Here is a 24,087-nt window from a genome sequence, read left to right as displayed (position 1 = left end):
TGCAAAGTACTAAAAGATGGGTCTAGAGGTGGTGTAAATGGGAACAGCAGAATCATTACCAACAACGTGCTGACCAAAAAAAAATTAAAGCAGAGATTATGATCTGAAATTGGTGAACTCATCGTAGAGTCCAGAGGCTGTGAAGGACCTAATTGGAAGGTGAGATTTTATTTCTCGATCTTAAAATTGAGCTTCACTGGAACAGTGTGGGAGGCCAAAGATGGGGAGGTCTGAGTAGGACAGAGAATTTAAATGACAGGTGAAACTCACGTTTATGTATTGATCTTCCGCAAAGTGATCACCCAATCCACATTTGGTCTCTCTAATTTAGAAATGAAAATGAAAATCGCTTGTCACAAGTAGGCTTCAATGAAGTTACTGTGAAAAGCCCCTAGTCGCCACATTCCGGCGCCTGTTTGGGGAGGCTGTTACGGGAATTGAGCCGTGCTGTTGGCCTGCCTTGGTCTGCTTTCAAAGCCAGCGATTTAGCCCTATGCTTTAGAGGCGACACACAGCTTCGTGAGCAGCAAACACATATGAAAGCTGTGTAATTATATTGCCGTTTCACCTGGAAAGACGCTGGGGCCCTGCACTGTGGGGCGAGGGAAGGTAAAAGGGCAGCTGTTCCATCCCCTGCACTTGCCGAGAGGGATGGGGTCGTTGGGGGAGGCTAAAAAGTGGACCAGGGTGTCACAGAGGGCAATGGTCCCTTCGGAATGCTGAAAGTGGAGGTGATGGGGACGGTGTGTTTGATGGTGGCATCACACCGGGGTTGTCAGAAACAACACAAGATGCTCCATTGTATACAGTAGGTGGTGAGGTGGAAGATGAAGACATCAGGCCCCCCCCCCCACTATCATGGTTCTGGAAAAGGGAACGATTATTAGCAGAAGTATTGGAGTTGGAAATGACACGGTCAGGGGCCCTGCCAATCGCATCTGGGGATTGGGGTGGGTACTGTTATGGGTCCGGGTTTACAGAACCCCAAAGTGTTTCATGGAGTTCAACCGACCCACAACTTTTAATAGATTGTGCTGTGGGAAGCACACGGCGTACTCTCCAGGTGTGATACAGCAATTATGGACAAGTGGTTTTTAAAACAAAACAATGTTTATTCTATGAACTCAAGTTAACCTTTTAAGAACAAACATTGACTATCTTAACACCCATTACTTCAAAGATAACCCCAAAAGACTACAACACTAAATAATCCTTCAAATCGTTCCTTTAAACATCCAAAAGACTTCAAACCGTCAAAAATTATAACACATTAGGTTACATTCAATATATTTATACTCTTGGGATTGCAGACATCAACAGACCAGCTCTGTCTTTCTTCCTGCAGCTCTCAGCAAAACAGGCAGACACTCCCAAGCTGCTCTCTCAAACTGAAACTCAAAAAAGTAAAAGGGAGCTCAGCTCCCTCCCCCTCTGACATCACTTCAGTAATATGATCAGCTCTATTTCTTAAAGGTACATTGCTTAAACATCCATTTCTTAAAGGTACTCTCACATGACAGTACCCTCAGTTGAGGAAAAAGGAAGACAAATCTAAAGCAGAGGTATGGAATGTGGCATCATTAAAACAGCTGTAATAGAAAACATAGAACATAGAAAAATACAGCACAGAACAGGCCCTTCGGCCCACGATGTTGTGCCGAACCTTTGCCCTAGATTAATCATAGATTATCATAGAATTTACAGTGCAGAAGGAGGCCATTCGGCCCATTGAGTCTGCACCGGCTCTTGGAAAGAGCACCCTACCCAAGGTCAACACCTCCACCCAACACGAAGGGCAATTTTGGACACTAAGGGCAATTTATCATGGCCAGGCCAATCCACCTAACCTGCACGTCTTTGGTCTGTGGGAGGAAACCAGAGCACCTGGAGGAAACCCACGTACACATGGGGAGGATGTGCAGACTCCGCACAGACAGTGACCCAAGCTGGAATCGAACCTGGGACCCTGGAGCTGTGAAGCAATTGTGCTATCCACAATGCTACCGTGCTGCCCTTAAATGGAGGCAAAGAAACCGGAAGAATGGAACACAGCGATTCAGGGGGAAGGGAAGTGCAGTCAGGGTAGCCAAGGGATCTACTATGCCCCGTTTGTGAACTCAGATGGATTGAAACAATATTTTCCAATCTGGTGTATGGTTATGCTGCTGGATATTTACATCTACAATCTTTGGCACCAGTGAAGGCTAAATAAATCTACGGTTTCCGTAAATTCCCTTCATCCCTTTTGAAAAGTAGAACAAATTTAATCATTTAGAAGAGATGGCCAGGAAGCACTTCTTTCAAAAAGAAAAAGTGAAACATGCTTGGAACAATTTAACAGGCGGGAAAACGGAGGCAGGGAAATAATAATGCTACGCAAAATAAAATCAGATACCATGAGGGGAGAGTTGAGATCAGTGAATGGGTAGTTTCTCATCGTTGCCTTCACTAATGGCCTGAAGTACTTTCACCCTCACACCATTCACACATGGAAAAGGGCCGGGTGCAGAAAATCAAGTATCCTCTGGTGCGTTCTCACAGATTCGGAGTGATATTGCCAGGGAGCTGAGGCACCAGCCACCCTTTCAGGGGAACATGTATGATACTGAAGACCAAAAATAATGGGTAGGGAATACTAGAGATTTGAAAGAGCAATTCTCCATTTGGCCAGCAGGCAGCCCTTTCTTGCATGCGGCTGTAAGCTATCTTTCACTTGCCAGAAACCGTTATTTGAAATTTAACCAGGAAAATTAATTACAATGTTGACGTGGGTGAGAGATAGGGAGGAGATACAACCGACGGGTAAGGGGGGGCATCAGGGAAGGACTGAATCTTCACACAAAGATAAACATTGATGCTACTGTTTGCCCAGACACTAACTCAAACGTGGGCGAAGCGAGCACCTGGTGAGGCAGATTTTCCAAATGTAATAAATGAATGCACTTTGATCTGAAATTATTACCACAAATCATGCTCTCTTTCAGAAGAAGCTGCAAATCTACAGGCGTGACATCAACATGAGCCAAGACACAAGGTTTTGGCAGCGATTAATTAACAGAGCGATGTGACCTACTCCAGATTTTATGGCAAACGTAAATCGGTGGGCAATAGTTGTGGAAGTTTTTGCCCGCACTGTCTCCTTACCTCTGCAAAGGTCCCAACCATTGCTGCAGGTAAAATATCATGTGGATCTATCTGAACGGGAGGACCTGTCCAATTACTCTGTACAAACAGCTGCAAGCTGCCAACAGCCAGCAAAAACACCACCAGCTGCCTGCAACAAAAGAAAGAAAGTGGATTAAGCGGGTGGCGTCCAGCTCTGGGGTCTTTCCTTGCTAAGATTTCTGGGTGTTCAAAATGGTCACTCTCAAAAACAGTAGAGATATTTTCCTTAAAATTTCCCAAATCCAGTGGAAAATTTAAAAATCGTTCTCAAATGGGTTTCACCATTACATTCAAACCAGTCCCAGATAGGACGCAGCAAAACCAAACGCAGAGTTTGAATTTATTCCCATTTCCCAGCCATCCCATTGATTGCGGCAAGTTTTTTTTTTTGTGTATGCATTTGGATCCACGAGGTTGAGACCTCCCAAACCCTCTCCATCTTTGCAGCTGGGCAGGAGAGAAATGGGGTGATCATACTCCACTCCATCATCTGAATAAGCTTTGAACCAATGTCCCAAAGTTGAAGTGATGGTGTGCTAACTCGCTGTGCTGCCTGCAGCATGTAGCTTGATCTTTATTATATATTAATTCATATGGGCGGCACGGTAGCATAGTGGTTAGCACTATGGCTTCACAGCATCAGGGTCCCAGGTTCGATTCCCGACTTGGTTTTGTGATTGATTGATTGATTTGATTTATTGTCACATGTACCGAAGTACAGTGAAAAATATTTTTCTGCGGCTGAGGGAACAGTTCGTACATAGTAGACAATAAGAATAATCAACAGAGAACATTGACAAATGGTACATCGACAAAACAGTGATTGGTTACAATGCGGAACAAGGGGCCAAACAAAGCAAATACATGAGCAAGAACAGCATAAGGCGCCGTGAATAGTGTTCTTACAGGGAACAGGTCAGTCCGAGGGGGAATCGTTGAGGAGTCTTGTAGCTGTGAGGAAGCTGTTCCTGTGACTGGATGTGCGAGTCTTCAAACTTCTGCCTGATGGAAGAGTCTGGAAGAAGGCAATGCCTGGGTAGGAGGGGTCTCTGATAATGCTATCTGCCTTCCTGAGGCAGCAGGACATGTATACAGAATCAACGTGGGGCTGGCAAGCTTGTATGGTGCAGAGTCTGCACGTTCTCCCTCTGTCTGCGTGGGTTTTCTCCGGATGCTCCGGTTTCCTCCCACAAGTCTCGAAAGACTTGCTGTTAGGTAATTTGGACATTCTGAATTCTCCGTGTACCTGAACAGGCGCTGGAATGTGGCGACTAGCGGCTTTTCACAGTAACTTCATTGCCGTGTTAATATAAGCCTACTTGTGACAATAAAGATTATTATTATTGTTTTGATCACGTCTGGCAATGTTAAATGCTTCAGGGATAAAGACTCCGTACACATCAAGGTGCGAAAATCCTTTCAATGGAATGGCACGGATTCTATACATGCAGGATATATTGGAACCAGGGTATGATAGAGGAGACACAGAGTATTTGCCAGGGAGACCAGAACTAGGGCCCATCAATATAAGATGGTCAGGAAAAAATACAATTGGGAATTTAGGATATTTATTTTTACCCAGAGTGATTAGAATGTGGAATTCAGACTTCCGGGTGCGGCAATGACCAGCTGAGTCGCACGTTTCGGCAGCTCCCTGTGAAACGGACTTTTGGGCTCTTGATAGGAGCCCCAACGGCAATTTTGACGGCTAAAAACACTGTGCGGTAAACCAGAAGGGAATCCCCCCTGGATACGGATGGAAAAAGGAGAGGGAAGTGGCCAGATTGCAGTGGATCCTTTAGAACAGCGGCAAGGAAGGCAAGCAAAAACCAAGATGGCGTCGGAAGGTGGCAGTTTAACATGGGGCCCTGAACAACAAGAGTTCTTGAAATGCTGTGTGGAAGAGATCAAAAAGGAAATGAAGAAAGAGCTGTTGGCCCCGATACTACAGGCGATCGAAGGGCTAAAGGAGGAACAAAAGACCCAGGAGCGGGAGCTTCGGGTCGTGAAGGCAAAGGCAGCCGAGAATGAGGACGATATACAGGGCCTGGTGGTGAAGACGGAGACGCAGGAGGCACATCAGAAACGATGTGTGGAAAGGTTGGAGGCACTGGAAAACAACGCAAGGAGGAACAACCTGAGGATTCTTGGTCTTCCTGAAGGTGTGGAGGGAGCGGACGTCGGGGCATATGTGAGCACGATGCTGCACTCGTTAATGGGAGCAGAGGCCCCGGCGGGTCCGTTGGAGGTGGAGGGAGCATACCGAGTGATGGCGCGAGGACCGAGAGCAGGAGAAATTCCCAGAGCCATAGTGGTGAGATTCCTCCGTTTTAAGGATAGAGAAATGGTCCTTAGATGGGCGAAGAAAACTCGGAGCAGTAAATGGGAGAACGCGGTGATCCGCGTTTATCAAGACTGGAGTGCGGAGGTGGCGAGAAGGAGGGCGAGCTTTAATCGGGCCAAGGCGGTGCTTCATAAAAAGATAAAATTTGGAATGCTGTAACCGGCAAGACTGTGGGTCACATATCGAGAGAGGCACCACTACTTTGAGACGGCGGATGAAGCGTGGACTTTTATTGTGGAAGAAAAACTGGAATGAGCGGGTTATTAAAAAGAACGTTCGAACAAAGTGGTGGGGCGAATGTGGGGGGCAAAGAGGGGTTTTATGTACTAATCCTGCGATGTGGTAACTTTTCTCTCTCCCACAGGTGGTGATGGGGGGAGGAGGGGAGGTGGAGGAGATGGGGCGTTGGCCATTGGGGGCGGAGCCAAGGGAGAAGCGCGGGCTTGGTTCCCGCGCTATGATAATCATGGCGGGAATAGAGAAGCAGGAAGGAGGGGGCGTCGCACGGTGCGAGCCGAGGTCACGGGGGGAAGCCGAGGTCAGCCAGAGTTTGCTGACTTCTGGGAGCAACATGGGGGGAGTAATTACGCTAGCGGGGGATCTAGCGGGGGGGGTGGGAGGGGGGAATTACTGGGTTGCTGCTGCTGGGGAGAGGGGGGAGCTGGTATGGGAGAGGATGGGCGGGGGGGCACCGCCTGGGGGAGATACAGCTGCGTGGGAACCGGGTGAGGAGCTGGAAAAGGGTGATGGCTAATCGACAAGGGGGGGGGTAGGAAGCCCCCCAACTCGGCTGATCACGTGGAACGTGAGAGGGCTGAACGGGCCGATAAAGAGGGCACGGGTACTCGCACACCTTAAGAAACTTAAGGCAGATGTGGTTATGTTACAGGAAACGCACCTGAAACTGATAGACCAGGTTAGGCTACGCAAAGGATGGGTGGGGCAGGTGTTCCATTCGGGGCTAGATGCGAAAAACAGGGGGGTGGCTATATTAGTGGGGAAGCGGGTAATGTTCGAGGCAAAGACTATAGTGGCGGATAACGGGGGCAGATACGTGATGGTGAGTGGCAAACTACAGGGGGAGACGGTGGTTTTGGTAAACGTATATGCCCCGAACTGGGATGATGCCAATTTTATGAGGCGGATGCTAGGACGCATTCCGGACCTAGAGATGGGAAAGCTGATAATGGGGGGAGATTTTAATACGGTGTTGGAATCAGGGCTGGATAGGTCGAAGTCCAGGACTGGAAGGAGGCCGGCAGCAGCCAAGGTACTTAAAGATTTTATGGAGCAGATGGGAGGTGTAGACCCGTGGAGATTTAGCAGACCTAGGAGTAAGGAGTTCTCGTTTTTCTCCTATGTCCATAAAGTCTACTCGCGAATAGACTTTTTTGTGCTGGGTAGGGCATTGATCCCGAAGGTGAGGGGAACGGAGTATACGGCTATAGCCATTTCGGATCACACTCCACACTGGGTGGACCTGGAGATAGGGGAGGAAACAGGAGGGCGCCCACCCTGGAGAATGGACATGGGACTAATGGCAGATGAGGGGGTGTGTCTAAGGGTGAGGGGGTGCATTGAAAAGTACTTGGAACTCAATGATAATGGGGAGGTCCAGGTGGGAGTGGTCTGGGAGGCGTTGAAGGCGGTGGTTAGAGGGGAGCTGATATCAATAAGGGCACATAAAGGGAAGCAGGAGAGTAAGGAACGGGAGCGGTTGCTGCAAGAACTTTTGAGGGTGGACAGACAATATGCGGAAGCACCGGAGGAGGGACTGTACAGGGAAAGGCAAAGGCTACATGTAGAATTTGACTTGCTGACTACAGGCACTGCAGAGGCACAATGGAGGAAGGCACAGGGTGTACAGTACAAATATGGGGAGAAGGCGAGCAGGTTGCTGGCACACCAATTGAGGAAAAGGGGAGCAGCGAGGGAAATAGGGGGAGTGAGGGATGAGGAAGGAGAGATGGAGCGGGGAGCGGAGAGAGTGAATGGAGTGTTCAAGACATTTTATAAAAAATTATATGAAGCTCAACCCCCGGATGGGAGGGAGAGAATGATGGGCTTCTTGGATCGGCTGGAATTTCCCAAGGTGGAAGAGCAGGAAAGGGTGGGACTGGGAGCACAGATCGAGGTAGAAGAAGTGGTGAAAGGAATTAGGAGCATGCAGGCGGGAAAGGCCCCGGGACCGGATGGATTCCCAGTCGAATTCTATAGAAAATATGTGGACTTGCTCGCCCCGGTACTGACGAGGACCTTTAATGAGGCAAAGGAAAGGGGACAACTGCCCCCGACTATGTCTGAAGCAACGATATCGCTTCTCTTAAAGAAGGAAAAGGACCCGCTACAATGCAGGTCCTATAGACCTATTTCCCTCCTAAATGTAGATGCCAAGGTCCTGGCCAAGGTAATGGCAATGAGAATAGAGGAATGTGTCCCGGGGGTGGTCCACGAGGACCAAACTGGGTTTGTGAAGGGGAGACAGCTGAACACGAATATACGGAGGTTGTTAGGGGTAATGATGATGGCCCCACCAGAGGGAGAAACGGAGATAGTAGTGGCGATGGATGCCGAGAAAGCATTTGATAGAGTGGAGTGGGATTATTTGTGGGAGGTGTTGAGGAGATTTGGTTTTGGAGAGGGGTATGTTAGATGGGTGCAGCTGTTGTATAGGGCCCCAGTGGCGAGCGTGGTCACGAATGGACGGGGATCTGCATATTTTCGGCTCCATAGAGGGACAAGGCAGGGATGCCCTCTGTCCCCATTATTGTTTGCACTGGCGATTGAGCCCCTGGCGATAGCGTTGAGGGGATCCAAGAAGTGGAGGGGAGTACTTAGGGGAGGAGAAGAGCACCGGGTATCTTTGTATGCGGACGATTTGCTACTATACGTGGCGGACCCGGCGGAGGGGATGCCAGAAATAATGCGGATACTTGGGGAGTTTGGGGATTTTTCAGGGTATAAATTGAACATGGGGAAAAGTGAGTTGTTTGTGGTGCATCCAGGGGAGCAGAGTAGAGAAATAGAGGACCTACCGTTGAGGAAGGTAACAAGGGACTTTCGTTACCTGGGGATCCAGATAGCTAAGAATTGGGGCACATTGCATAGGTTAAATTTAACGCGGTTGGTGGAACAGATGGAGGAGGATTTCAAGAGATGGGATATGGTATCCCTGTCAATGGCAGGGAGGGTGCAGGCGGTTAAGATGGTGGTCCTCCCGAGATTCCTCTTTGTGTTTCAGTGCCTCCCGGTGGTGATTACGAAGGCTTTTTTTAAAAGGATTGAAAAGAGCATCATGGGTTTTGTGTGGGCCGGGAAGACCCCGAGAGTGAGGAAGGGATTCTTACAGCGTAGCAGGGATAGGGGGGGCTGGCACTACCGAGCCTAAGTGAGTATTATTGGGCCGCTAATATTTCAATGGTGAGTAAGTGGATGGGAGAGGAGGAGGGAGCGGCGTGGAAGAGATTAGAGAGGGCGTCCTGTAGGGGGACTAGCCTACAGGCTATGGTGACAGCCCCATTGCCGTTCTCACCGAGGAACTACACCACAAGCCCGGTGGTGGTGGCTACACTGAAGATTTGGGGACAGTGGAGACGGCATAGGGGAAAGACTGGAGCCTTGGGGGGGTCCCCGATAAGAAACAACCATAGGTTTGCCCCGGGGGGAATGGATGGGGGATATGGAATGTGGCAAAGAGCAGGAATAATGCAACTGAAAGATCTGTTTGTGGATGGGAAGTTCGCGAGTCTGGGAGCGCTGACCGAGAAATATGGGTTGCCCCCAAGGGAATGCATTCAGGTACATGCAACTGAGGGCTTTTGCGAGGCAACAGGTGAGGGAATTCCCGCAGCTCCCGACACAAGAGGTGCAGGACAGAGTGATCTCAAAGACATGGGTGGGGGATGGTAAGGTGTCAGATATATATAGGGAAATGAGGGACGAAGGGGAGACTATGGTAGATGAACTAAAAGGGAAATGGGAAGAAGAGCTGGGGGAGGAGATCGAGGAGGGGCTGTGGGCAGATGCCCTAAGCAGGGTAAACTCGTCGTCCTCGTGTGCCAGGCTAAGCCTGATTCAGTTTAAGGTATTACACAGGGCACATATGACTGGAGCACGGCTCAGTAAATTTTTTGGGGTGGAGGATAGGTGTGCGAGGTGCTCGAGAAGCCCAGCGAATCATACCCATATGTTTTGGTCATGCCCGGCACTACAGGGGTTTTGGATGGGGGTGACAAAGGTGCTTTCAAAAGTAGTAGGAGTCCGGGTCGAACCAAGCTGGGGGTTGGCTATATTTGGGGTTGCACAAGAGCCAGGAGTGCAGGAGGCGAGAGAGGCCGATGTTTTGGCCTTTGCGTCCCTAGTAGCCCGGCGCAGGATATTGCTAATGTGGAAAGAAGCCAAGCCCCCGGGGGTGGAGACCTGGATAAATGACATGGCGGGGTTTATAAAGCTAGAGCGGATTAAGTTCGTCCTAAGGGGGTCGGCTCAAGGGTTCACCAGGCGGTGGCAACCGTTTGTCGAATACCTCGCAGAAAGATAGACGGAATGGGAAAAAGAAGGCAGCAGCAGCAGCCCAGGATCGGGGGGGGGGGGGGGGGGGGGTTTAATATATACTGTATAGTATGTATAGGTCGTTGCTACAGATAATTATATATTGGACTGTTAAATTATATTTTTGGAGAGTGTTACTTGTGACAAGGCAGTTGCCAATTAGGGCTAGTTTTCATTTTTGTTATTTATTATTTATTCATTTTTTGTTTATAAAATAGGTCATTGTTATTTGTGTTGTTATAATATTGTGTAAAGGATGCACAATGTACTGTGTTGGTTGACCAAAAATTTTCAATAAAATATTTAATAAAAAAAAAAGAATGTGGAATTCACTACCACAGGAAGTAATTGAGGTGAATTGAGGATACATTTAAGGGAGGGTTAGAGAGACACAAGTGGGAGGGGGAATTAGAAACATAGGAAATAGGAGCAGGAGGAGGCCATTCAGCCCTTCGAGCCTGCTCCGCCATTCATTATGACCATGGCTGATCATCCAACTCAGTAACCTGTTCCTGCCTTCCCCCCATAACCTTTGATCACTTTAGCCCCAAGAGCCATATCTAATTCCTTCTTAAAAAAATACAATGAATGTTTTGGCCTCCACTATTTTCTGTGGTAGAGAATTCCACAGGCTCACCGCTCTCTTGGTGAAGAAATGTTTCCACATTTCTATCCTAAATGGTCTATCCTGCATCCTCAGACAGTGACCCCTGGTTCTGGACTCCCCCGCCATCGGAAACATCCTTCCTGCATCTACCCTGTCTTGTCCTATTTGAATTATATAGAATTCGCTCCCCCCCCCTCATTCCTCTGAACTCCAGCGACTATAATTCTAACCGACACAATCCTTCCTCATAAATCAGTCCTGCCATCCCAGGAATCATTCTGGTAATAATCCTTCGCTGCACTCCCTCTATTGCAAGAACATCCCTCCTCAGATAAGGAGACCAGAACTGCACACAGTATCCCAGATGTGTTCTCACCAAGGCCCTGTATAGTGGCAGCAAGATTTCCCAGCTCCTCTACTCGAATCCTCTCGCTTTGAAGGCCGACATACCTTATGCCTTCTTTATCGCCTGCTGCACCTGCATGCATATTTTCAGCGACTGGTTTACAAGGACCCCAGGTCTTATTGTGCATTTTCCTTCTCAATCTACAGCCACTCATGAAATCTACAGTGCAGGAGGAGGCCATTCGGCCCATCGAGTTTGCACCGGCCCTTGGAAAGGGCACCCCACTTAAGCTCACACCTTCACCCCATTCCTGTAACCCCACCTAACCTTTTTGGACATTATGGGCAATTTAGCATGGCCAATCCATCTAACCTGCACATCTTTGGACTTGTAGGAGGAAATCGGAGTACCCAGAGGAAACCTGGGGAGAATGGGCAGACTCCGCACAAACAGTGATCCAAGCCGGGAATCGAACCTGGGATCCTGGAGCTGTGAAGCAACAGCACTAACCACTGTGCTACCGCGCCGCCCAAAGATAACAATCTGCCTTCCTGTTTTTGCCACCAAAGTGGTTACCTCACCTTTATCCACATTGTACTGCATCTGCCATGCAAATGCCCACTGGCTCAGCCTGTCCAAATCACACTGAAGCATCTCTGCATCGTTCTCACAGCTCACCCTCCCACCCAGCTTTGTGTCGTCTTCAAATCTGGAGATTAAGTTTCCTCTTCTGAATCATTAATAATGATGTGGAGATGCCGGCGTTGGACTGGGGTGAGCACAGTACTAAGTCTTACAACACCAGGTTAAAGTCCAACAAGTTTGTTTCGATGTCACTAGCTTTCAGAGCGCTGCTCCTTCCTCAGGTGAATGAAGAGGTATGTTCCAGAAACATATATATAGACAAATTCAAAGATGCCAAACAATGCTAGGAATGCGACCATTAGCAGGTGATTAAATCTTTACAGATCCAGAGAGGTTGCGCAACCTCAAACGAACCATTGTTTGCAGCAAACTACCCAGTCTTCAGAACAGTGACCACGACACCACACAACCCTGCCATGGCAATCTCTGCAAGACGTGCCTGATCATTGACATGGATACCACTATTACACGTGAGAACACCACCCACCAGGTACGCGGTACATACTCGTGCGACTCGGCCAACGTTGTCTACCTCATACGCTGCAGGAAAGGATGTCCCGAAGCGTGGTACATTGGCGAGACCATGCAGACGCTGCGACAACGAATGAACGGACATCGCGCAACAATCACCAGGCAGGAATGTTCCCTTCCAGTCGGGGAACACTTCAGCAGTCAAGGGCATTCAGCCTCTGATCTCCGGGTAAGCGTTCTCCAAGGCGGCCTTCAGGACGCGCGACAACGCAGAATCGCCGAGCAGAAACTTATAGCCAAGTTCCGCACACATGAGTGCGGCCTCAACCGGGACCTGGGATTCATGTCGCATTACATTCATCCCCCACCATCTGGCCTGCAAAATCCTACCAACTGTCGTGGCTTGATACAATTCACACCTCTTTAACCTGGGGTTACCCCATCTCTGGATCTGTAAAGATTTAATCACCGGCTAATGCTCGCATTCCTAGCATTGTTTGGCATCTTTGAATTTGTCTATATATGTGTTTCTGGAACATACCTCTTCATTCACCTGAGGAAGGAGCAGCGCTCCGACAGCTAGTGACATCGAAACAAACCTGTTGGACTTTAACCTGGTGTTGTAAGACTTCGTACTGGAATCATTAATATGCATTGTGAATAGCTGGGGTCCTAGCACCAATCTCTGCGGCACCCCACTAGTCGCTGCCTGCCACTTGGATAAAGACCCATTTATTCCTACTCTTTGTTTCCTGTCTGTAAAAATAATAGTAGACAAATGTGTTGATGGGGTTAGATGTAGAAGGGTGTGACGAGGAGCATAAACACTGGCTGGGCAGAAAAGGTCTGCTTCTGTGCTCAAAAATACTTCATAATAATAATTCCATCTCATTTTTCTTTGGCTTTTAAATTGTGGAATTGCTGAGGGCGTCTTCCCTTCACCGTATAAATTTGAGTGGCAATCCTCCATGCTCCCTCTCCTGTCGCCCAGGATGGGCAGCCAGCAGAAAGGGTCTCAGCCCTTCACCTGAGCTGCTCAATGAAAACACCTTCCAACCATTGACGATGGTGCCTCCATCAAACAAAGAGAATGTCAATTCTTCAGTGCTGTTCCAAAAATGATGGTGCCTCAGAAAGTCTGTGGCATATTTGGAAAGGGACACAGTTGCAGGGCTATGGGGAAAGAGGAACGGAGTGAGACTAATTGCAATATTCCACCAAAGATACAGGAACACTTGGCCGAATGGCCTCCTTCAGTTTTGGGTCATTCTATGATTCGATCACAGTGTATTTAAATGATCTTGGGAAAAAATATGCAAAAAGTTGAAAATGTGATGTTAACAAATCAAAACTTGCCTTTCTGCTTGATCTTCTGGAGGACTGTCGAGGTATGCCAAGATCTGATTTTCCACGTAGTGGTCAACAACTTCCCCAGCTGCAATTTGAGCAGGAAAAACTTGCCGAATCCTCGGATTCAATAGAAGATCTTTGAAGTTTCCCTCTGACAGCTGCTGCAGCAAGAAGTTGCTTTCTGCATTAGGAACAACAGTCTGTTACTAGTGAAGGGCAAGGAAGTGCAAACCATTCAAAATGTGCAGGCTGACATCCGCAGTAACCGTGACATTGAGCAGTTACTGATCCAGTATCACTGCGCAGGATGGGGAAAGAAAATGGTGTGTGACCTTAATGATATATTGCATCACAGCTTTAACACACTGGCAGTTAAATGCTGGGTTTGCAGAGTCGAGATACAACTGTGTCCAAGCATTTCATTTAACAACGCGAGAATATTTGTTTGCAGTGTTCCCCACCAATTTTCTCATTCTCTCTGCTCCCGAGGAACATGCTGGGGATACGATTCTATGGGCACGGTAACCTTGCTGAATTGACCGTTCGCTACATGTCAGTCTGAACTCGACTTTTGGGAAAGGGGTGCATCAAAGTTGGGCTTAATCCGATCTTCCCCAGAAGTGGTCCCTGGACAGTGACCAAGAGCATGAACGCAAGCCTCTTCCCCTTGGGCCAGGGTCACAGAGGACAACTGTGACCCTCAAAATCCTGGGGGCAGAAAGGGAGGTCACTGCAGGTCAGAACCTTAACTGGCTCAGCACTGTGAGCACAACAGCTGTGGTGGCCTGGGGCCTCCTGTGATGAGTGGCTCACCCCCTGACTCTATAAAGTCACTTTACCATTTTGCTACGATCTTGGGTGGGAACAGTAATCTTTTTCTTTAAAAAAAAGAGAAATCTGAAATCCATGTATTTACTGAAAGAATAAAGCCGTCAGATTGCACAGTTTAAAACAAAACATTTTTTTTTACTATGCAAGTGTCAAGCAAAGCAAACACTAAATATCATCTTGGATAACCAACTACAATAAACACAAGTTAAACATGAATTAACAGGCAAATCACAGCAAATTATACATTAAATGGCACATACAACTAAGACAGATTTTACGAATTGCCCCGACAGTCCACTCAGCATATATGTCATCAATACCACTCACAAAGTCTTTCAAATCTCTCTCTTTCTCACAAAGAATGTCAGTTCCTCCTCTCCCAGGATGTTGCCTCATCCTCAGCTGACAGCAGCACACAACCAACCCAAGGTTCCACAGGCCCGGTCTTCACCATAAGTGGCACACGTTGCAGAACCTCCTCAACTCTGCTTGTCACGGTCTGGATGGTGCAGAATAGATCGACCAATGTCATCTTCAAGTAGCAGAAATGGCTGCAACTACTGTGTAATTTGCCTATTCACAGTTTCTAGATCTAGCCTTTGTCTTATTCAGCTTGCCTGTACTGCACCACTGGAATCATCATCTGAGCTGTGATGATTCCAAGACCTTTTATATGGTTTCAACCAAATTTCAGTCTCCCCAGGTTTGGTTGATCAATTTCTCAGTTTCAGTCTCAATTTCCTTAGCGACTGGAAGGGGCAGTTTATTTTCTTGAGTTTCCCTATCCCATTAGGGTCTGTCTCAAAAAACACAAGCCTTGACACCAAAGATTTAATCGCAACCTACAAGCCTCAAGCCAGTGAATGACAGAGAAACTTATCAGCTGCCTGGGGGGTGCAGCTTCAGCAATAACCTTCAACAAAGATCAATCCATTTGGATCAGTAACCCTCTTTCTGGGCTCAAGTGCCCCAGGTAAGGGACAAGGGAGGAGGATACGAAGAAGGTCTCAAGAAGTGGCCCGGAGGCAGCGATAAAATACAGGGTACAGGAACAGTCCCAGTTAAGTTAAAAGAACAGAGCAGAGAAATAGGCTTCAAATTAAAGAAAGAGCTGCGAGGAGCATACTTCAAATCAAGTGAGCTTGAAAGAAGCCCCAAAGATCCAAGAAGGCAGCGAAGGTTGGTGACTCCATATGGCAGGCTGTTGGGGCATAGGTACCGCCTTTTGGAGCAGTAGTGTTTGGCACAACAAGGTCTGAAACTGCGTTTGTGTTATGATCCCAGTTGATGTTAGAACTGGATGGGAAGATCCCAGAATGGAGCCCTGGCACAAACGACCATAACTTTTACTTTTATTCTCAAGAAAACATTGCAGGACCACTAATTAGTTTTAACAACAAGAAAAAAAAAAACATTTATTAAACATGAAAAGGTTGAATGATACAATACTTCTTTTACCCGACTCGATGGGCCGGGTGGCCTCCTTCTGCACTGTAAATTCTATGATAATCGATGATTAATCTAGGACAAAGTTTCGGCACAACATCGTGGGCCGAAGGGCCTGTTCTGTGCTGTATTTTTCTATGTTCTATGTTCTTTTCTCCCACCCCTTAGCTTCGCAAATATACACAGATTTTAAGGTTAACACGGGTTGCAAAGTATATCTTCAGTTACAATGTTCTCAGTAACACAAAGCCCCTTGAAGCACAAAAGCTGGCTGTGCAAGGCACACACTCCACCGTGAGCCCGACTGAAGTTCTGTGGTTTTTCCTCCAAATCCCCTCAGATTAATCTTCTACCGTGAGCCTTCTCGTCTCACAGAATTGTAGCTTCCACATGGGTGAGTTCAAATTCCACTTTCAAAAAGACACACTTTCAAATCTTGTTTTAAACAGTGCTTCCTCTCAGCTGCTCCCATTAAAGTCTCACTTTCAGGTTTTACACCTCCCTTTCCAGGGTTTCCTTTGTCTTTACAGGCTTTTACACAAACTCCGAGATCCAGCCACCAATTTACACGATTATTTCAAATTATGCTTCGCAAAACTATAGTAAAATCTCCCAAACCTGAAACTCCCTTCAGATATCTTTCTGGCATCTCCAAAGTCCAAAGATGCGCAGGTTAGGTCAATAAGCCATGCTAAATTACCCCTTAGTGTCCAAAAGGTTAGGTGGGGTTACAGGGATAGGGCCTAGGTAGGGTTCACTTTCAGAGGGCCGGTGCAGACTCAATGGACTTAATGGCCTCCTTCTGCACTGTAAGGATTCGATGATCTCAGACTTCTTCTCAGCTCTGCCCGTCTTTACTGAAGAGTTATCTGTTCTCGTACTTTTAACCTCAGGCTTCTTGGAAACGTATCATTTCTCTAGTTTGCTTAATTAACTGTTTCTCAGATATTTGCACTTGTTTTCTTAACCATGACTCCATGTTATGGCTTAAAAAATTTTTTTTAGAGTACCCAATTCATTTTTTTCCAATTAAGGGGCAATTTATCACGGCCAATCCACCGACCATGCACATCTTTGGGTTGTGGGGCCGAAACCCACTCAAACACGGGGAGAATGTGCAAACTCCACATGGACAGTGACCCAGAGCTGGGATCGAACCTGGGACCTTGGCGCCGTGAGGCAGCAGGGCTAACCCACCGCACTGCCCTATTATGGCTTTTCTTACAGCAAAGCTGAGAGCGATGTTCCCTCTCAAGCCTCCTAAACCAACTACCCATGATTTCAGCTAAAACCTAAACTCAATAAACCTTTCTACCTTAAAAGGGCCCCCGGTTGTTCAGTAACTACCTCATGCTTCTGCCAAATTTTATTTCCTCTTCACGCTGTAATCTCTATGAGCACCAAAACCTCCACATATATAAACACCCTTGTCCAGTAGGAATCTGACTGTCGATTTACACTTTCTTACACAGAAACACTAAATTAAACCCACTTAATCTATACCTTATTTGTAATATTTACCAATATAAATATAAATCTCTTAAAACTACCGTTGTTTTCCTGACACTTGTAAGGTGACATTTAAGTGTACTCGGAAATCTACGGTAAGAGAATCTTGGAATGCAAGATTGAAACCCTGCGAGGTGTGCCATTGTTGAAGCCTTCCGAGTGGGAGCGACTTTTGCAGAGAATTCCGAGGCAAGATCTTCAAATCTTAGGAAACCCTCTTAAGAAAGACGAAGTTTAAATGAGATTGGTTGGCTCACAATGTGACAACCGTCTTGGTTGTTGAGGAACCAGACCGGCACAGTGGTTAGCATTGCTGCCTCACGGCACCAGGGACCTGGGTTCAAATCCGACCTCGGGTGACCGTGTGGTGTTTTCAAACACTTCCCGTGCCTGCGTGGCTTTCCTACGGGTGCTCCAGTTTCCTCACACAGTCTAAAGATGTGAAGGTTAGGTGGATTGGCTAAGCCAATGGTCTGCCCTCAAGGCCTCTATAATCAGCACCTTGGTCACTCGACCAACAAACACCAAGACCGGTTTGATGAGAACAACCAGGAGATTTAGCAGTTGATAAGCTACAGGCGCAACGCTTTTCTATACCTGAAACAGCAACCCAATTCAACAGCAAGAAAACAGCTCTACAGACAGCTGAAGGCAAAAAACCCACGACTTAAGAACATACTTTGGGTAGAGTTGGTGCAGGAGATCTAGCAGTTAACCGACAATCATGACATGCATGGTTTTTTTTAGCATCAAGACCACCTTTGGCCCAAGCACTCACCACATCATGGGTTCCACCCCACTGCTGGCGAAGAATGGAGAGGTGCTCATTAAGAACAGAGAGGCAGTCAGTGCCCACTAGAAGGAACACTTTGAAGACCTCCTTAACAGAGACTCTCTTCAACAAGAATGTCCTCGACTCCATCCCGCAGCACACTACCAGCCACCATCTCAGCACAACCTCAATCGGGCGCGAGGGAGAAAAGGCCAGCCAACAGCTAAAGAACAACAAGGCATCTGGAGCAGATCCAATCCCCTGAAGCACTAAAACATGGCAGAGACGCAGTATTGGCGTGATTACATGACTCCATTTCCTTTATCTGGAAAGTGGAGAGCATGTCAGGAGATCTCAGAGATGCCACAATTGTGACCATCTTCAAGAAAGGAGACAAGTCTGCTGCAGTACCTAAAGAGAAATTTCCCTGCTGTCGGCCACAGGGATGGCCATTGTGAGAGTCCTCCGTAATCGCCTTCTTCCTGTGGCTGAAGAGTTGCTCCCAGAGTCGACAGCTAATGGAACGCATGACAACACAGACACCCCACCCACACATTCCTCCAACCACCGTCTACCCCACCTGTGACAGCGGTTGCAGGTTGCGCATCACACTCCTCAGTCACCTGAGAACTCATTTTTAGTGTGGAAGCAAGTTATGCTTGACCCCAAAGGACTGCCCAAGAAGACGCTATCATAATTACCCTGAATGTTAAGACTACAAGCTAAATATTGTAAATTGTTTTATCTTCCTGACTTTATATAGTAAAGTTTATTCTTGTTTGTTAAAAACCTGTGGAACTTTGTGGCTTTGTTCATCTAGTAAGCGGCTTGAATCTTAAAGTTTGTCTACTTTAAACAAAATGTTCTGGGGCGGCATGGTAGCATGGTGGTTAGCACAGTTGCTTCACAGCTCCAGGGTCCCAGGTTCGATTCCCAGCTTGGGTCACTATGCGGAGTCTGCACGTTCTCCCAGTGTCTGCGTGGGTTTCCTCCGGGTGCTCTGGTTTCCTCTCACAGTCCAAAGATGTGCGGATTAGGTGGATTGCCCTTAGTGTCCAAAGGGGTTGGGTGGGGTTGCTGGGATGGGGGTTGGGTGGAGTGCTCTTTCCATGGGCCGGTGCGGACTCGGTGGGCCGAGTGGCCTCCTTCTGCATTGAGGATTCTGTGATTCTGACCAGATCACCCCTACAACATGGGGCCTAGCCAAGGATCCTAACAGTAATAATTAACTATCCCAGCATTGCCAACAACCTACAAACATTTCATAAATGACACTTCTGCTGCCACCACAGATGAAATCAGCTAAATCAGTCCAGAACGGAAGTCAATCTGGATTCCTCCTGTTCTAGAAGAGCCGCGCACCGGAACACTGCAGTTTCCTGCTGACAAATGGAATTTTAGTGTTCTATTGAACGACGAAACACAATAAGAAACACTGAAGAACTTTCACAAAGCAGACATCCAGTCCCAGATGTCAAACATCAACATCATATAAAGGGCTCTAATTTACCTCTGTTAAACAGTGCCTCAACCTGTGCCAAAGTCTTCTTTCCAGCAACAAACTACACTTGAAGGCAAATGCAGCACCCAATTTACGTACAGCAAGGTTTCACAAACAGCAAATGAGGGACTAACCTGATAATCTCTGTGTGTTGGTAATGACTGCAATGCAGCACTCTATTATAATCATACAACCCGCCCGCTCCCCCTATTAACCCATCAAGCCAAAACCACAATAAGAGACTAAAATAGGCAGGTGCTTCCATCCAGCCCAGGCGAGGTAATGAGAAGATAAAGAAACTTCAAAGAAGAAACAATTCCTCCTGCAGCTAATTCGCGCATAGAATGTGCTTAGTCTATCTTAAACCAACAATCATCGACAAATAGATGTTTATAGCCACAGCATGTTATTTCAATTGGAGACTGTAAAAATCTTTTATTCATACAAATATTATTCCACTGTAACGCGCGGTGACTTCAGACTCGATGTGACTGCAGCTCACACTGTGGTGAATCGGGAGTCCAATGTGACAGACAGCAGCACCTGCCATAGAACCCCTCCATTGTGGAAGGAGGCCATTCGGCCCATCATGGCTGCACTCACCATCCGAAAGAGCACTCTATCTAGGCCCACTTCACCACCTACCCCGCCCTATCGCCGGAATCTAACCTGCACATCCCTGGATACGAAGGGGCAATTTAGCATGGCCAATCCACCTAAACTGGATCACCCGGGGGAAACCCATGCAGACATGGGGAGAAAGTGTAAACTCCATACAGACAGTCATCCAAGGCCAGAATCGATCCTGAGTCATGGGTGCAGTGAGATAGCAGTGCTAACCATCCATTGAGGGGGTCAAAGGTTACGTTTTTAATGAAAAATTAAATGAATGAAAATCGCTTATTGTCACAAGTAGGCTTCAAATGAAGTTACTGTGAAAAGCCCCGAGTCGCCACATTTCGGCGCCTGTTCGGGGAGGCTGTTACCGGAATTGAACCGTGCTGCTGGCCTGCCTTGGTCTGCTTTCAAAGCCAGCGATTTAGCCCTGTGCTAAACAGCCCCTAAACAACCCCTTAATAAAGCATGCGTTACTTTTGAGAAAGCAAATGGTACTAATCAGGATTTATTTAAACATGTGATTTGGGGCAGCACGGTGGCACAGTGGTTAGCATTGTTGCCTACGGCGCTGAGGACCCAGGTTCGAATCCCGGCCCTGGGTCCGTGTGGAGTTTGCACATTCTCCCCGTGTCTGCGTGGGTTTTGCCCCCACAGCCCAAAAGATGTGCAGGATAGGTGGATTGGCCACGCTAAATTGCCCCTTAATTGGAAAAAATAATTGGGTACTCTAAATTTTTTTTTAAAAACGTGATTTGCTGTGGACTACTATTAACCAGAAACTGGACAGGACCAGCCATGAACACTGTGGCTAAAAAGAGGTCAGAGGCTGGGAATATTGGGACAAGTAACTCGCCTCCCAATTTCCCAAAGCGTGTTCACCATCTAAAAGGCACATGTCAGAAGTGTGCTGGAACTCTCCACACATAGAATTTACAGTGCAGGAGGAGGCCATTTGACCCATCGGGTCTGCACCAGCTCTTTGAAAGAGCCCTACCCAAGCCCACATCGCCACCCTATCCCCATAACCCAGTAACCCCACCCAACACTCAGGGCAATTTTGGACACTAAAGGCAATTTATCATGGCCAATCCACCTAACCTGCACATCTTTGGACTGTGGGAAGAAACCGGAGCTCCCGGACGAAACCCACGCACACACGGGGAGAACGTGCAGACTCCGCAGACAGTAAACCAAGCCGGGAATCGAACCTGGGACCCTGGAGCTGTGAAGCAATTGTGCTAACCACCATGCTGCCCTCCACACAGGCCTGGATAAGTGCATCTCCAAAAACAGTTAAGCTCGACACCATCCAGGACAAAGCAATCCACTTGATTGGCACCCCGTCCACTACCTTAAACATGTTTGCCCTTCACCACGGGTGCAGTGGCAGCAGTGTGTAGATGCACTGCAGCAACTCACCAAGGCTCCTTTGACAGCACCATCCAAACCCTTGACCTCTACTCCCTAGGAGGACACGGGCAGCAGACAGATGGGAACACCACCACCTGCAAGATCTCCTCTAAGTCACTCACCATCCTGACACAGAACTACATCGTTGTTCCTTCACTGTCACTGGGTCATAATCCTGGAACTCCGTCCCTAACAAGAGCGAGGGACTACCTGCACCACAAGGACTGCAGTTCAAGTAAGGCTAAACCTGCTGTAAACCCAGCCAATGTAATGTCACGTCGACATAGTATGAATATGTAGTAGGGGAACATTTTGCGGGAGAGGTGGGTGTTAATAACATGGTGATGTATTAAAATTCTTGTGAAGTTGCCAGCAAGGGGCGAGGAAAATCGGGAAATGCGATCTCTCCGACTAGAGTTGCATTTCCTGGTTCTCACGGGATTTTCAGCCCTTGCCGCTGATCCCGTGGACAACAAGTGCAGGCTCAACATCGCGCCTAAATTCTTAGTGCAGTATTTTATATTAAATGAGTTAACACCACCTCTCCTGTCATGTTCTCACAAAATAGCGGGCAAATAGACTTCACAAAATCTTCTGCATGATTCACAAAACGCCAGAATGCAGATAAAGCAAATGGAAGGCTGTTGCTTATTGCAAGGGGAATGGAATATAAAAGTAAAGATGTTTAGCTACAGTTGGAAATGGTGCTGGTGAGACCCCATTTTCAGTACTGTGTACAGTTTTGATCTCCTCGTTAAGAAAGGAATAAAACGCATTGGAAGCAGTTCACTCGACTCATACCCACGATGGGGTGGAGGGGATATTTTGAGAGGAAAGTTTGAGTAGGTTAGGCCGGCATCCATTGGAGTTTAGAATAATGAGAGGTGACCTTATTTAAACTTGCTAGATCCTGAGGGGAATATAAAAGCAAATTACTGTGGATGCCGGAATCTAAAACAAAAACAGAAACTACTGAACAGAAAGAGAAAGGGAATGTAAATGGGGGTGATCAAAGCTAAGGGTGCCGATAGTGGCACACTAGATTCTGAGGGGACTTGACAAAGTGGTGCCGAAAGGTGTTTTGCCTTGTGGGCGACACCAGAACTAGGGCGCCCAGTTTGAAAATAAGGGGTCTCCAATTTAAAACTGATAGGAGGAGAATGTTTTCTCTCGGAGGACTGCCGAGTTTTGGAACCGTTTTCCCTAAAAGCTGGTGGAGGCCGGGTCATTGGATATTTTTAAGGCAGCGGTAGATACATTCTTGACTAACAAGAGAGTCAAAGGTTATCGGGGTAGACAGGAATGTGGATTTCGTCTACTTCTGCCCCTGATTCGTTTGTCCATACGTTCTTGGGTGATTGAGGCCACGGCTTTGGAAAGTGCTGTCAAAGAAACCTTGGCAAGTGGCTGCAGTGCATCTTGTAGGTGATACACCCGGCTACCAATGTTCCCTGGTGGTGGAGGGAATGAATGCCTGAGGTGGTGGATGGGGTACCAATCAAGCAGGTTGCTTTACCCCAGATGGTGTCAGGCTCCTTCGCTGTTGGAGCTGCACCCATCCAGACTAAGAACATAAGAACTAGGAGCAGGAGTAGGCCATCTGGCCCTTCGAGCCTGCTCCGCCATTCAATGAGATCATGGCTAATCTTTTGTGGACTCAGCTTCACTTTCCTGCCCGAAGACCATAACCCTTAATCCCTTTATTGTTCAAAAAATTATCCATCTAAGGTGGGGCGTTTTCTAGTGTGCACACTAATAGCATCGCCCACTGGGATTTCAACCCTCAGGACTCCCAAGAGCCGAGCATATTTCAAGGTGCATTAGTGAATCTCAGACCTGTTGTGTCTCCCTTGCTTCTGAAGGTCGCTTTTTTGATGGGAAGACATACATTGCACATTCTGTAAAATCATAACCCCAGTTTGATTCACTTCAAATTCATTTACAATGTGTCATTTTCCTCTATTTAGAAGGGGGGGAAAAAAAATCACCATTTCCCACAATTCAACCTTGGAAATTCAGTAACCTACATTTTTCTTTATTAAAAAACTGATTGATAAGGTTGTTAAAACTGGATTCTGCCAGCGGAAAATGCACTAGGCAAGCATTTCAGTTCATCCCACGGTTAAATTGTGCCTTAGTTAGACCTCATTTATAGCACACAGCTCCTTTGCAGTTATTGATGTGACAAGCCTGCATTTACGGTCTAAGGAAGAAATACTAAAGTCTTCTTTTCTTAATCTATTACATCGTTACGTGGACATCAAGATGGAGAAAGGTCACTGCTGGTGAACAAAAATAGGTATTTTCATTTAAGGGCACCGCGTGCTCCCAAATTAAGTCCCGCACAGCAGCTGCACGGAATGAAGGACTTTCTATTCCACATCAAGAATCTCCCCTAGCCTCAACCTTATAAGAGCGCACTATTGCTTTACCACAGGAGTGTAGATATTCAATCACCCACAGCAGTCAAACTATGGTTGAGTGAAGTTTTCTAATTTAGACTTCAGTCTGTGGATAGCAT

The 24,087-nt window shown here is 47.2% G+C and overlaps 1 protein-coding gene across 3 annotated transcripts in view; it reads right to left on the bottom strand.

Moving 5' to 3' along the window:
* ttc27 (tetratricopeptide repeat domain 27) overlaps positions 1–24,087 on the bottom strand; it is a 328,446-nt gene that overhangs the window by 294,149 nt on the left and 10,210 nt on the right. For 2 of the 3 annotated variants that reach the window (XM_072512247.1, XM_072512241.1), the window contains exons 2-3: positions 13,482–13,660; positions 3,145–3,270 (exon numbers count right to left, since the gene is read on the bottom strand). In XM_072512247.1, coding sequence (XP_072368348.1) covers positions 3,145–3,270; positions 13,482–13,660 — 305 coding nt within the window. Of the gene's footprint in view, positions 1–3,144; positions 3,271–13,481; positions 13,661–24,087 lie in introns of those variants that run through there. The other variant, XM_072512254.1, reaches the window with a different exon arrangement.

The sequence above is a fragment of the Scyliorhinus torazame genome, chromosome 1, assembly GCF_047496885.1.
Source record: "Scyliorhinus torazame isolate Kashiwa2021f chromosome 1, sScyTor2.1, whole genome shotgun sequence".
Classification (NCBI taxonomy): domain Eukaryota; kingdom Metazoa; phylum Chordata; class Chondrichthyes; order Carcharhiniformes; family Scyliorhinidae; genus Scyliorhinus; species Scyliorhinus torazame.
Note: the sequence above shows the minus strand (reverse complement) of the source record. Positions and strands in the feature narration are given on the sequence as shown.